The following is a 13,533-nucleotide window of genomic DNA, read 5'->3' on the forward strand; positions in this document are numbered from 1 at the left end:
TTGCTAGGTGGAAAATGTAAATGTTCTGCAAAAAATATGACAAAGTAGGCCCACACTTATAGTACAATCAAATATCTTAAAGGGGTCATGACATGCATTTTTTTTTTTTTCAATGTTTTTTTTTTCGAGCATAAATTATTTTCAACCCTCATTCTGATCAACGTTCCCCACCCCTGGTCTAAAACAACTAGTTTTTAAGGGGCGGGCTCTTTAAGGCGTGTCAGTAATTGGCCATTGCTATGATTGGCTAACATCATTGCATAGGAAACCGTATCAACGCCCCCTCACTATTGCATGCGTGTTTTGACAACATGATCAAAAATAAAATGGTCATTTCCAGACAAAGCAATAAGAAATAATTTACCTATGGTTTGTGATGCACCTGCAGTCAGATCTAGTACCGCTTTATCTTTCAACAACAAATGTTTCTTTGTGAACTCTCCATGACACTGTGCCTTGTTTACAAAACAAAATGGTCCGACCAATCCTCAGACACGATCAGGTATGCCATTAAAAATAAACTATCCACTTGTTGCTTAAGCTGGGCTCCTTCTGATATCTGTACAAAGACGTGAACGAGCTATTTAAACCAAAGCGAACGTTCTTTCACTCCATTTGTCCTTCTGACGACAGACTCAGTCTGCAAACGTGCCTCTGTATACTGTATCCAGTGTAGAGAAGATAGTGGCAGTGATTGTAATTTCTATTTGCTTTTGACGTGACGCGATGCAACACTTGCATTCAGTGTAATCAAGTGTCAGCCATTAAGACTGAACACCAGTGGACGGGGCCTACTGTATGGTGAGCAGAGAAGACTATTCGTCGATATATTGGAGGCAGTCTTTATGCAAATGACTGAGCCTCTGTGATGTCACCTGGCACCTCAGATCCAAACGAGCCGTTTTCTGAGGGTTTTTACATAAATGCTTTTTTATTGATGATGAGGACATTTTAAGTTGTGAAACTTGCAGGATCTATTAAGTATACAAAGACCACTTCTATGTCAAAAGATCAAGGGAAATTTGATTTCTCATGTCATGACCCCTTTAAGAATGTTAGAAATTGTATAATATTCTTAAAGTCTTATTACATATAGACAAAAACTTAAGTTTTTTGTCAAAGGTGCGGCAAAAGATACATATCCTTCACTTGAACCAGTAAATGTTTAATGAAAGTTGGTGTATCTTGGGCTTTGCCCTTCGACGGCAGTATAAACCACATGCAGATGTGTAAACCCAATCATCTCTAAATACAAGGTGAACTCAAATTTGTCTTTGTATAAATAAAGCAGATGGAGGCAAACTACTTTCTGACAGTAACTTTGTTCACTTTCTATGCAATTCATGCTGACAGAAATGAAATGAGAGACTAGAAACAAAACCACAGATGTAGATGAACACAGTCAAACCACATGTAGGGCGTTGATGTGATCAGTGGCGCTGAAATGAGTGTCTTTATTGTACGAAAATCAATCTTCCTCCATTATGACATGCTCAAAGAAATTTCAGTATTTGCTTTTATCTTATTTACATTCTTACTGAGAAAGTTCCATTAAGAAAGGCTCTTGGTACGGAAACATTATGCCAATTTCAAAGAAAGCTCAATTTCAGAGGCACTAATGCAACCCAGATGCAGTTGGTCCACAATAACCTTTTCCATTTCCTCTATTATAATTCCATCATTTACTTTTTTGACAGCAAGAACATGACTGCCACACATCAAAATAATCATCTCACTCCTAATCTAAATCTTTTAATGAAATGCAACCCTGGTGCTTAAAGGTTAATGTGGTCAGATTTGATCTGGAATAACAATTGTGTCATTTGCGTGCTCTCATGACCCTCCGGCAGCTCCAGGCTCTCACGTGGACCGGCTTGTCTGCTTTTCCTTTTAAAAAACCCCAAGAGCACTGGAAAGGCAACTTTTTCCTTGAGGAGCACAAGCTTCTTGGATATCAAGAAACGTATGTGGAACTATCGGTCATCTTCAAGGTCTTCAATCCCTCAGGTCCACTGAAGAGTTTCAACATATCCACCTCCAGAGGGTGAAGGTGTCCGCTGATGATCATTGAGTGAAGTGGTCCTCCTAGGTCACTGGATGCCAACTCTTGCAGCATCCCAGAACGGATGGCCTGGTCCTCGGCTCCGACCCGAGCCAGACCAACACACACTGTGTCTTCAGTCATTGCTGCATTGAAGGAAAGAACATAGGATAAACCAAGAAAGCAAAGATCACAAAGCTTTCAATCAAATCTAATCCAATGTTTCATCAATGCTCGTCAGAGCTGGCCAGACGTCCAGATGGTTTAACCACAAAGTTCACAAAGATTTTCATGCAATTTAGACAGGTTTGCAAGAGTTACCCAGTTCCTCGCCCTGATCCCGTCGGTTCTGTAATATCTCCAGGAGTTGCTCAGCTGCCTGAGCGACAGTCATGTACCTGGGAGGCTCGTAAATCTTTCGACCCCTAGAAAGAAAGGGGACAGGTAAACTTTAAGGTGAGCAGAAGTATCTGGTGTCTTCTACCAATTTGTCTGGATCCTTGACAGTGTTAAAATTAGTTAACACACTGGAACTGGAGGATTAGTTCATTCCTGAATTAAAATTCCCTGATAATTTACTCACCCCCATGTCACCCAAATGTTCATGTCGTTCTTTCTTCAGTCGAAAAGAAATTAAGGTTTTTGAGGAAAACATTCCAGGGTTTTTCTCCATATAGTGGACTTCTACAGGGACCAACAGGTTGAAGGTCCAAATAGCAGTTTCAATGCAGCTTCAAAGGGCTCTACATGATCCCAGCTGAAGAATAAGGGTCTTATCTAGTGAAACGATAAATCATTTAAAAAACAACAACAAATTTCTATACTATTTTAAACACAATTGTCTTGCACTAGCTCTGCAATGCATGTCTATGACTTTACACATTACGTAATCATGTTGGAAAGGACACGTGTGGTTAGTTTTTTGTCTTTGTATTTTGGTCCAAAAGGCTAGTGTAAGGTAAAAAATTACATCTGATTTTCTCCAACTTCAAAATCATCTGACATCATTTTACCTTTTTTGTAAAGGGTGTTTGAGTGTCTTTGCACGTTCGCTTTGTAAACACTGTGTCGGTCCTTCAGCCTACATCACGCGTGACATTTCCAACGTGACTACGTACTGCATGAAGTTGTGGACGCAGAGCTAGTGCAAGACGAGTATTGGTGGTTAAAATGTATATACATTTTTACTTTTTTTGGAAAATTACAGATTGCCTCACTACATAAGAACCTTATTCTTCGGTTGGGATGGTGTAGAGCCCTTATAAGATGCGCTAAAACTGAAATTTGGACCTTCGACCCTGTTGAAGTCCACTATATACAGAAAAATCCTGATTAATTTCTTTTTCGACTGAAGAAATAAAGACATGAACATCTTGGATGACATGGGGGGGGGGGGGGGGTGTAGGAAATTGTAATTCAGATGTGAACTAATCCTTTAAGTTGCAGGTGGTCACAGAACGTTGAGCAAGTAGGTGGCCATTAATGCAATTTACATCTGAGCTTTAAAGTTAAATACTCTGCATGCTTAAGGTGCATTAGCCATTAATGGACCAGCGGTCCATCCTTGATGAAATCAGTCAACTTAAGGAAGTTGGAGACATGCTTTGAATTTCTTTTTGGGGCCGTTTCCCCCTCCCTGCAGTGAAGGGCACCAACCTCACTGGACAAGCATCTGACTGTGACCAAAATCATGCAGCATATGGTTATTCCATTTCCGAGTAATGGTACAACAGTGCCAATAAATCTGGGAGACATTAGCACACTTTCACGCACCAGGCCTAATGCTCGTCTCCTTATAGCATACATAGTGGAACACTAAAACCCATCTGGGGTTTATGCGGATTGGATATAAAATTACACAAAGTGCATGACCAAGGGGGAGATAATTACAGGACACCACGGAGAAAGCAAGGAGTTAACAACCGTCTTCTACGACATGAAATAATTCAACACCAGTGAAGGTTTTCAGAAAAACTTTAGAGTTCAAGTTTGAAAGCAGACGACGAAGTTCACTGGGAAAATTATACCGCGGCAGTTATGGAGGCGGCCCAGGGAAGGTCCATGATAACATATCATGCGTCCAAGTCAAACAAGCTGCCACGGTTTTTACTTTTGTTATTTTTTTTCCAACTCAACCAGTCTGGCCCCCAGCAACTTGCATGAATGTTAACTCAATGTCTGCTGGAAACCACAAAACGACCCTCCTGGAAAAGCACCACAGACTAGATATAAATCAGCACAACCCCACAGAAAATCAGAAAGTGAGAGTCTTACCTCATTAAATTCTCCATGGACTGCTCTTTGACTTTGATATCTGCGAAACAAGGGAGTTGTAAGTGTTGTACGATACAATAAGCTTGGGTTTCATAAACTAGGCCTCTCTGGATGTTACTGTCACGTCATAAATAGTAGGTCGCCCCTCCATCTGGGGCTGTTAACCCCACGCAGTCTGGAGCGTGAGTACATTTTCAGACTGCACCTGAGAGGGCCCCATATTGAGAACAAAGACAAATGTACAAATCACGACCAGTCATGTTCTCACACCATGTCTGCACTGAAAGTGTCTATGTTAACCTCAATATGTTCATAAATAACGGACCAGTCAGATGAAAGTTCAAGGCTAAACTTCAGCTAAAGTAAAATGGGACAATTTCTTTGTTTCCCACTTTCTTTATAAATGGAAATTTGGTATCAAAACTGATTTGCATGCATTTTAGAATAGCAAAAAAAGTATGTAAATCTAACATTTTTAAATAAAAACTTCACAAAAGATTTAAATTAGTAGGCTAGAAACCAGAAAATCAACATAAAATTAATTGTTAAAAATACAGCAAATTTACACAAAAGACGTAATTAATTATAATTGTCAAAAAAACAACAACAGCAAATTCATGATAAATAATAATACAAAAAATTGAAACTGGAAAACTGACATAAAATTCATAATTAAATTATATTTGACAAAAACAGAACCCAGAAAATGTCATGAAATTAATAATTAATTATATTTGTAAAAAAAATTTTTTTTTAAATAAAATAAAATAATTAAATAAAAAAGAAGACTGACATAAATCCATAAAAAACAGAAAATGAACAAATTTTAATGATATTTGTAACATAAATCCATAAAAAACAGAAAATGAACAAATTTTAATGATATTTGTAAAAATTTTTACATTTTTCGTTGGACAGGAAAAAGTGGCTGGAATAGCAGTGTAGGGAATCAAAAATTTAAATGGAACAAGTTCACGTCCGGTGTAGACACTGTATTGGACTAGACTTTTTTGGAATTACAAATCTAATTTTATTTTTGAATTCAATTTAGAAACACCAGCAAATAAACTGATCAATTTTTGCCAGCTTGATTAATAGCCCACGTCTTGTTAGCAATGTTATGATGAATGGATGCAGTGTATAGTCCCTGTGTTTTGTCTGTGTGTGTGTGTGCTTTTGTTGTGTCTGCAGGTTATTGTGTTAGATAAGCACGTTTGCGGCCAACCGCGGACGGGGAGGTGTCCGTTCCCCGCCTTCCTCTGTTTGCTTTTGAATAATGAGGTTAATAACCCTGATCTCTCTCTTGCTCATTTTTGTCCTCGCTCTTGCTCTCCGACTCCTCAGCTGGGAAGCGCCTGGGGACTCCCGCCCCTCCCCCTCTGTCCCGCAAGCCAATGAGATACGACGCCGACGCCGGTTTATTAAGAGTTGGCTGGAAATCTCCATGGCACATGGATATAAACGTAAATTATTTGCGACCATCTGCCTTGGGGGTACCAGAGCGTTTGCAACGGGCCCAAGTTTAATTTGCACCCCGAAGGGAAATGCCTTTTTTGATGGGACGTCAAAATACGGGGGTCGTCTCATCTGGTTTTGACACATTCATTGCTACAGTGACGGTTAACAATGCAACACACATTCATGCTTGAGGACGTGAGCCAAGGAACAAACCGGAGAATCTGCCAATTGTGCGACATCATATAACTTTCTAATTAGAACACCTCGTTCACAAAGACTCAGAGGAAGTGCTTACCCAGCAAGCACAGCGTGTGCAGGCCCATATCCCTGTTCTTCTTGATCTTATCGTAGAAGCTTTCAGGTCTCCATGTGTCCGTCCAAAACACAATGGACACCGTCTCCCCAAAGTTGTACAGCTGAGGAGGAAAATGCAATCACATTCGTACTTTATTTACTCACACCATTTCTTATTTTGCACGGGTAGCCAGCTCTGTTTAGCCACCGACAAGGTGCTTCCTGTTATTCAGTAAGCATGACATCATTCTGAAAACTAGAGTGTCGCACAGCTGACACAACAAAGTGACATTACAGCAGGCAGAAATGTTACTGGTTACTTTAGGTCCTACAGACCCTCTGAAGCACGTATTAGTGCGATATGAACAAACACACAGGTAGGGATGAAGTTGTCCCACACCTACCAAATCCCCTGGATTCCCAATTCTGCTCCTGGAGGGCCACTGATCTCCAACATACTTGCCTGGAATTTTCTAGTGAGTCAGAAGACCTTGATTAGCTGGCTCAGGTGTGTTTAATTAGGGTTGAGCTAAACTCAGCGGCCCTCCAGGAGCAGGTTCAGACACCCCTGACCTACTTGGTTACTAAGGTCAACTAGAAACCTAGATGAATTCCTTTTTGTTTATCTATAATAACAAATTCAGCAGTGGAGACTTCACCGTGGTACTCTTGTGAATGCATGTTGCCTGACACAGAAGAGAAGAAACTCTTGAATAAAGGCATTATTTTTGTTTTCGTTGTGCATAAAAAGTATTCTTGTAGCTACATAAAATTACCACTGATGTCACATGGACTATTTTAACGATCCTTTCTGGGCCTTGAACGTTTCAGTTCCCTTTGTGTCTATGGAGGGTCAGAAAGATCTCGGTTTTAATCAAGAATTTCTTACTTTGTGTTCCGAAGAAGAACAAAGGTCTTATGGGTTTGGAATGACATGAGGGTGAGTAATTAATGACAGAATTTTCATTTTTGGGTGAACTATCCCTTTAAAGGGGATAAAGAGGTTTTTTAAGGACCCTGCAAATTACATTTAAGGGGGAAAAACATTGACAGAAACAAGATATCATACCCACAAATGATTAATTTGCTTCCTTGTTTTAGTTAAATTGTGGCCATTGGGCCAAATAAAATTAAAACAAGGGAACAAGCATTTTACCTAAACAAGGGAATCGATTAATAAGTTCTGCAAACGATACATAACTAAAACATGGCCACAAATCAATTTGTTGTGGGAACAAATTTTTAGTTTGTGGACATGATATCTATTTTTTATTGCATGTCATGTGCGGGGCTCTGCAGGTTTTAGCGTGCTGATAGTCTAAGAAAAGAAGATGTTTTGAAAAATGTCTTGAATATGAAAAATGTTTTTGTTCACACAATGAAAGTCAATGATGTCCAGTGTTTTTCTGGACCCCACTGACTTGAATTGTATGAACAAAAACAGTTGAATCATTTGTCAAAATATGTTCAGCGGAAGAATGGAAGCATTTAAATTAACAATGAAATTTCGCCTCACCTATTTCTAAATACAAGCTGATCATATTGTTATTTTAATCAAAATGTCATAACTCAATCTTTTAGTGACTACATATGCCATATTTCTCCAATCATTTAATCTGTTTAGTCGCACCCTTTCTTACAATCTCCTGCAAGTTTGCATTCAGATCTGCCTTCATCCAGTTAACAACCAATGAATAGAACCAAGTTCCCATGATACTTATTTTTTCATTTTTGATAATCCGTTTCACTCGGATGTATGTCACAATGTGGAAGAAAAGATCTGTCACTACTTTTCATTCATTGCAACTTTTAAGATCGTCATTCAGAATCCACTGCCTAGTCACAGGGAAGCAGAGCAAAACGAATCCTTCCAATACAATCTTTGGAAACAAAACCAGATGCTTTTGGTAACAAAAACAACACAAACTTTGGGTGTAGAAAGTCTCAAGTCAAGCTTTTTTTGTGGAATCCCTTGTTGTTGATTGCTTCCAATTAGTGCAGCTTGATCTATACTCAAACAGTAACTGCAAAGCGTGCGTTAACCTACCAGATCCCTCTGGGGCTGAGAGCAGCAGCTGCGGCAGATGATTTAGGACCTGCTTTTCCTGCCTAAATAATATCCTTTAGAAACGGCACCACTGATCTCAGATCATCTGAAGACGCCTATCGTGAGCTTAGGGCGGCATCTGGGGCCTCTTGGTACACAAAGCTGCCCTGACAGGTCAATACAGGGGGCTGTTATTGATGGCCAGTAGGCTTCGTTGATAGACTCCGCTGGGATGCCTATGGCACAAAGGCCTTAATGCCATTTGATCATTTTCACAAGAGACTGGGCCTGAATGACGCACGATAGCGAAGTACATTCTCTGGAATGTTGACAATAAAACCACAGGGAAGCATTGAGTTAAGGTGCGGTTGCATTAACAAATTTTCAGCAAAATTTCGAGGGCAAATAATGTCTGTTGGTAATCGTGTAGCTATGAACAAAGCAGAAGTCCCTTTCAAAGCGAACTACTTTCTGTTGGTCATTGCAGTGAATCGAACCAATTTGAATCAGTTGCAAAATATTTCGCCCCCTCACATGAAATTCCAAATCGCGTTGATTCCAATTGAAATGACTAAATTTCGCTTACAAAAATTCACTGAACAATGGTAAGCTTGGGCCTTACCTGCAATCCACAGCAGCCCACCGCGTTCATGATGGAGGCATTGTGAATAACTCGATACTGAATCCCAGCATTCAACGCTCGCAGAACCAGGTCGCTGTGGGTCGTAGCTCTGAAGAGAAGAAATGCAGTTGTTGTTGTTTTTTTGCATACACGACTCCAAAATAACATGCAGAAAAATGTCTATTTATCAACATCTTTCTTACTACTTTGTCCTGCTGTTTACAATGTGGAAGTAATCCAAATGCCAAATCCAGTGCCAAAAATGCTTATCCTTTCGATCTTGGATATATCATTAAACTTTATTAAACCCACACATTCTTAAGTGCAGGAAAATGAGAAGTCAGACCCCCGTCCCCCTCCCGCTATGTGGGTTTCGGTGGTTTGGCTGGAGCCAAACACGACTCAAAGCTCAACCGTGACTAGAAGCAACTGAGACGGGAAAGTGCGTTATTAGCCCATCTCTTCTGGAGAATTTCCAAAGTACCCACACCTCAGATGTCCACATCCCACTTCTCGTAAGAGCGATAATGCTGCACCCCAGAGATCTGATGCTCAACCAGTCTGTGGTTCTTTAGGAACAAATGTCCTGAATAATAGGAAACATTTCCATTATTTATCTTCTTTTAGACTGTAGAAAATGCTTTCCGATTTTTTTTTTTTTTTCTGTCATTTCTGTTTCATTACACTTACGGTAGAAAGGGAAATTTATTTTGAGGAGTGCATGCTTTCAAGTCATCATCAGAATGAGAATGGAGTTTATTAGCCAAATAAGTTTGAACATTTCCAGCAATTTCTCATATAATTTCTTATAAAAAATAAAATATAACTCGGATAGGCCAGTGATAAAACTTTCGGAAGAAAGTCTGTGTAATGTCTGGATTTAGGTTTCCAGATGAGTCACTGCACTTGTGGGATTGTGGCATATGTGAAGGCAAGTTATGGGTGAGTCAAAACAATGGGAACATGAGGTGCATCATATGACAAATATGCATAGAAACCTCATAAATGAAAGTTGGCAAACTGTACTGTTGAGTGAGGATAATTTAGTTCAGGACAACTTTGAAGTTATCATCACATATGGATTAAATATGACAGCAGAGACTGGTTACTGTAGATCTTGAAGTAGTTAGTTAGTCTCACCCGAAAGGATCACCAACCACTAGAAACGCCACATCACTGACATCTGCTCCCTTCAGGATCTCATCCACCTGTTGTTCCACCATATCTCTGTCAGCCAGCAGCAACTCGCGCCCATAATACTCCTCCTGAGACAGAACACAACGGCACCATAAATCTGAGCGACAAATATAATTATTTCTGATGAACATGTATCAGATTGTACCAAGTTTAGATCTAAAGGATAACGCTTAAATGCTTGATATTATTTTTGAATAGACATATGAAATTTGAATATTATATTTGTAAACATAAAAATATTTATATTTTATTCATATAGCAGATGCTCTTAACCAAAGCGACTTACTATTGACAAAAACAACAAGCAATATTATGAATAAAATAAATATCACTAAAAAAAAGAAACTAAATTTCCTCATGGACAAGCTAAACCTTGAAAGAAAAAACATCTGACTGTTAGTGGAAGATTTCTTTTCATTTAAATAGTTTTGATTCACAATCTATCTATCTATATAAACATTTTTAATGTCCAAATAATATCATTTCTGATATATTTTGTGGGGCCAAAATGTCAAGGTGGTGAAAAAATCTTATTAAAAGTCTAAAAAACAAACATATATATATTATTATTACATAAGATGTCCATTTTCTTGTCATGTGACAAGACAACTATTAAACAGGAAATGACATAACAGAGAGCTTCTTGATTACATGTCAAGGTAAGTAAAGTTCTTAAAAAATATCATACATTTTGACCTTTTATGAAAAAACACTGCTAGTTCAGGTTAAATTGAGGAAGCCCAAAATAATATTCATAATGTTCATGATTCAGACATTTCTAAAACTTCTTTTTACCATGAAATATATGTTTGAAAACGTTTATAAACTTTTTAATTATTACAGCACATTTTATGTAAAACTATGGAATAAACCGTTTTAAAAATGTCTGAAGCGTTTTTTATATATATATATAATTTTATCATTTCAGGCATCATTATTTGTCATTGACCAGAATATTGCAAAATACGTGAGTTTCTCCCCATCTTACGTCTTATTTTAACGCAATATTACAAAATGCAGTGATCTGGTTTTGATTGTGATGTAAATCGAGCTGGATTCAGATATTACAACGTGTTTAATCGTCCACATACCAAAGCTTCCTTCCCGACGGTCAGTATGGACGTGTAAGCCTCCAAATAAACCCGACTACACTGCCGGACGATCTCTAAACCTTTAACAGTGATGTCTTTACAATCGCCCAGACCAAGACCGATCAAATACAACATCTCTAAACCACAGATGACACAGTTACACTTCGCCAAAAGGCTAAATCACAAAAACATATATGTATAAGCGCTTTAACATGCAAAAGAGCTGCCTGGCGAGATACTATTATGTTTATCAGACACGGAAAAGCTTGCAGAATACACTCAGTTCTTCACCGTTCTGTTATTCTGCACTCACATGGTGCCACATACAGCAACTGACAACCGGCTGCCGTAAAGCGTAGAGTAGTTCACTACAGTGTCGCGTACTGTAACCATAGAAACAGAATGAGCGGCGATGATTGCTGGTTGGGCTGAACTAAAGCACTAGACAAGGGCTGCGTCCGAAACCGCCTACTCAATGAGCAGGTACTTATTTTCAAGAAGTACTTACTTAACGAGCGCTAAAAGAGTACGTACTTTTTTTTTTTTTTTTTTTTTTTTTTTTTTTTATTAATGCCAAGGCAAAAATAGAAGTACAGAAAATAACAGCATTACATACAAAGAGGTTACATTACATGCAAAGCACCATTTCTAGATGTATGCAACAATTAAATAATCCAAAACCAAGTTTAACAAAATAAGTCAAAAAAGATTAAATAAATTGAATAAATTATCTGTCTTAAGAGCTTTAAGATTCTTGGAAGCTGAAATAGTTTGGATATACTGTTGAACCTCTTTTTTAAAGACAAGAAATAAAGGATTTTGATGAGTGAATTTACTGCGGTGAATATGAAACTTTGCAAGAAGTAATAATAGGTTAATTATAAAATATTCATTAATTTTATCTTTTTGTATATTAAAGAAGCCAAACAGTACATCCTTGAAAAGCAAAGAGAAACCCTGGAGCACATTGCGATTGATAACATTAGAGAATTCAATCCAAAATAGCTGCGTGTGAGGACAATCCCAAAAGACATGCATATCAGTTTCATTAGGGTCACCACAAAAAGCACAGCTTGTATCTATATCTGATTTGAACCTTTTCAAAAACATTTTAGTTGGGTAAAATCTGTGTAACAATTTGAATGAGATGTCTCTAACCTTGTTAGTTATGATGTATTTTGAAGACAGAGTCCATACTTTTTTCCAGTCAATATGATTAACAACATTCTTCCAGTAAGACATCACATATGGAGTTGTTACAAGCTCCTTTTGAAAAAGGGATCTAATCTTATAGTTACGTGATGAAGGATGTGACAAAAAGCATAGTTTTCCTACTGGGATTTCAAATGGGTCTAAAGAAATAGGTAAAGTACTGGGTGATCTAACAGAGTCCCTTAAAAGCATGACAACTCCTTTAGGAATAGCATCCATGACAATGGAGAATTCTTTGGGAGTTACTGGGAAGTCAAATTTACACAAAAATTCTTCGTAACTTAAAATAAGGCCTTCTGAGTTAAATAACTGAGAAACTATCAAAATGTTTTTCTTAAACCAATTACTGAAAAACAAAGATTTTCTCTTATAAACAATGTCTTGATTGTTCCAAATGAAATATCGGTGTGGGGAGAAATTGTGCTTAAAGATTAATGACCATGCAAGTAATGACTGTTTATGAAATTTAGATAAATTGTAAGGGATTCTAGCAATATTGTAATTACAGATCAATAAGAAAGGGAGACCACCTAATTTAGAGAAGTAGTAATTGGGGATAAAATTCCAGATTGAATTTGGATTACACAAAAACTGCCTAATCCAATTAATTTTGAAAGTGTTGTTCAAAGAAGAGAAATCAAGGAAATTCAACCCACCATACTCATATGTGTTCATTATTACAGACTTCTTAACATAATGAATTTTGTTTTTCCAAACAAAATTAAACAGGATTTTATCAACTGATTTACAAACTTTGTTGTCCACATATAGAGAGAGTGCAGCATATGTAAGTCTGGAGATGCCCTCCGCCTTAGCCAGTAGTACTCTGCCTCTCAAGGTCAAGTCTCTCTGCAACCATGCGTTAAATCTTCTTTGGGCTTTTATTATAGCCGGGTCAAAGTTCAAGGTACATCTTTTATCTTGATTTTTAGTTATCACAATGCCCAAGTATGTAATTTCAGATTTAACAGGGATATTAAAAATAGTAGGTGCTGTACAATCTTTAATAGACATTAATTCACATTTTTCTATGTTTAGATTAAGACCCGAAGCTTTAGAGAAAAGTTTTATATAATTAATTGCTATAGGAATTTGGGAAGCATCTCTTAAAAATAAGGTGGTGTCATCTGCTAATTGACTCATAAATATTTCTCGATCTGCTATATGGATACCCCGAATACCGCTTTCACATACAAATGTTGACAGTAGCTGCACACAAAGAAGAAATAAATAGGGAGAAATGGGACACCCTTGTCTCACAAGAGTACGTACTCTACAGCCAAATCTCGTTGAGTAT

General features: G+C 37.9%; 1 protein-coding gene across 2 annotated transcripts; it reads right to left on the reverse strand.

Moving 5' to 3' along the window:
- Nucleotides 1-907: 907 nt before the first annotated feature.
- Nucleotides 908-11,524, reverse strand: LOC306875544 (diphthine methyl ester synthase-like). Of its 2 annotated transcripts, none has more exons than XM_079426194.1 (7): nucleotides 11,338-11,524; nucleotides 9,877-10,001; nucleotides 8,737-8,845; nucleotides 6,069-6,189; nucleotides 4,316-4,355; nucleotides 2,363-2,466; nucleotides 908-2,187 (listed from the first exon to the last, which is right to left on the reverse strand). In XM_079426194.1, exons 1-7 carry the CDS (start codon nucleotides 11,347-11,349, stop codon nucleotides 1,955-1,957), a joined length of 744 nt encoding a protein of 247 aa, XP_079282320.1. In that variant the 5' UTR covers nucleotides 11,350-11,524; the 3' UTR covers nucleotides 908-1,954. The 2 variants fall into 2 exon arrangements, with proteins under 2 accessions (XP_079282320.1, XP_079282319.1); XM_079426193.1 differs by having other exon boundaries at nucleotides 918-2,187; nucleotides 11,025-11,374.
- Between the last annotated feature and the right edge of the window lie 2,009 nt (nucleotides 11,525-13,533).

Source organism: Barbus barbus, assembly GCF_936440315.1.
Source record: "Barbus barbus genome assembly, chromosome: 9".
Classification (NCBI taxonomy): domain Eukaryota; kingdom Metazoa; phylum Chordata; class Actinopteri; order Cypriniformes; family Cyprinidae; genus Barbus; species Barbus barbus.

Coding starts and splice junctions, on each gene's coding strand:
- LOC306875544 (XM_079426193.1), bottom strand. CDS start 11,159: ATGTTGTATTTGATCGGTCTTGGTCTGGGCGATTGTAAAGACATCACT. Junction 4,356..6,068: donor GCACACGCTGTGCTTGCTGG/GTAAGCACTTCC, acceptor CTTGTTTCGCAG/ATATCAAAGTCAAAGAGCAG. Junction 2,467..4,315: donor TCCATGGAGAATTTAATGAG/GTAAGACTCTCA, acceptor CTTTCTTTCTAG/GGGTCGAAAGATTTACGAGC.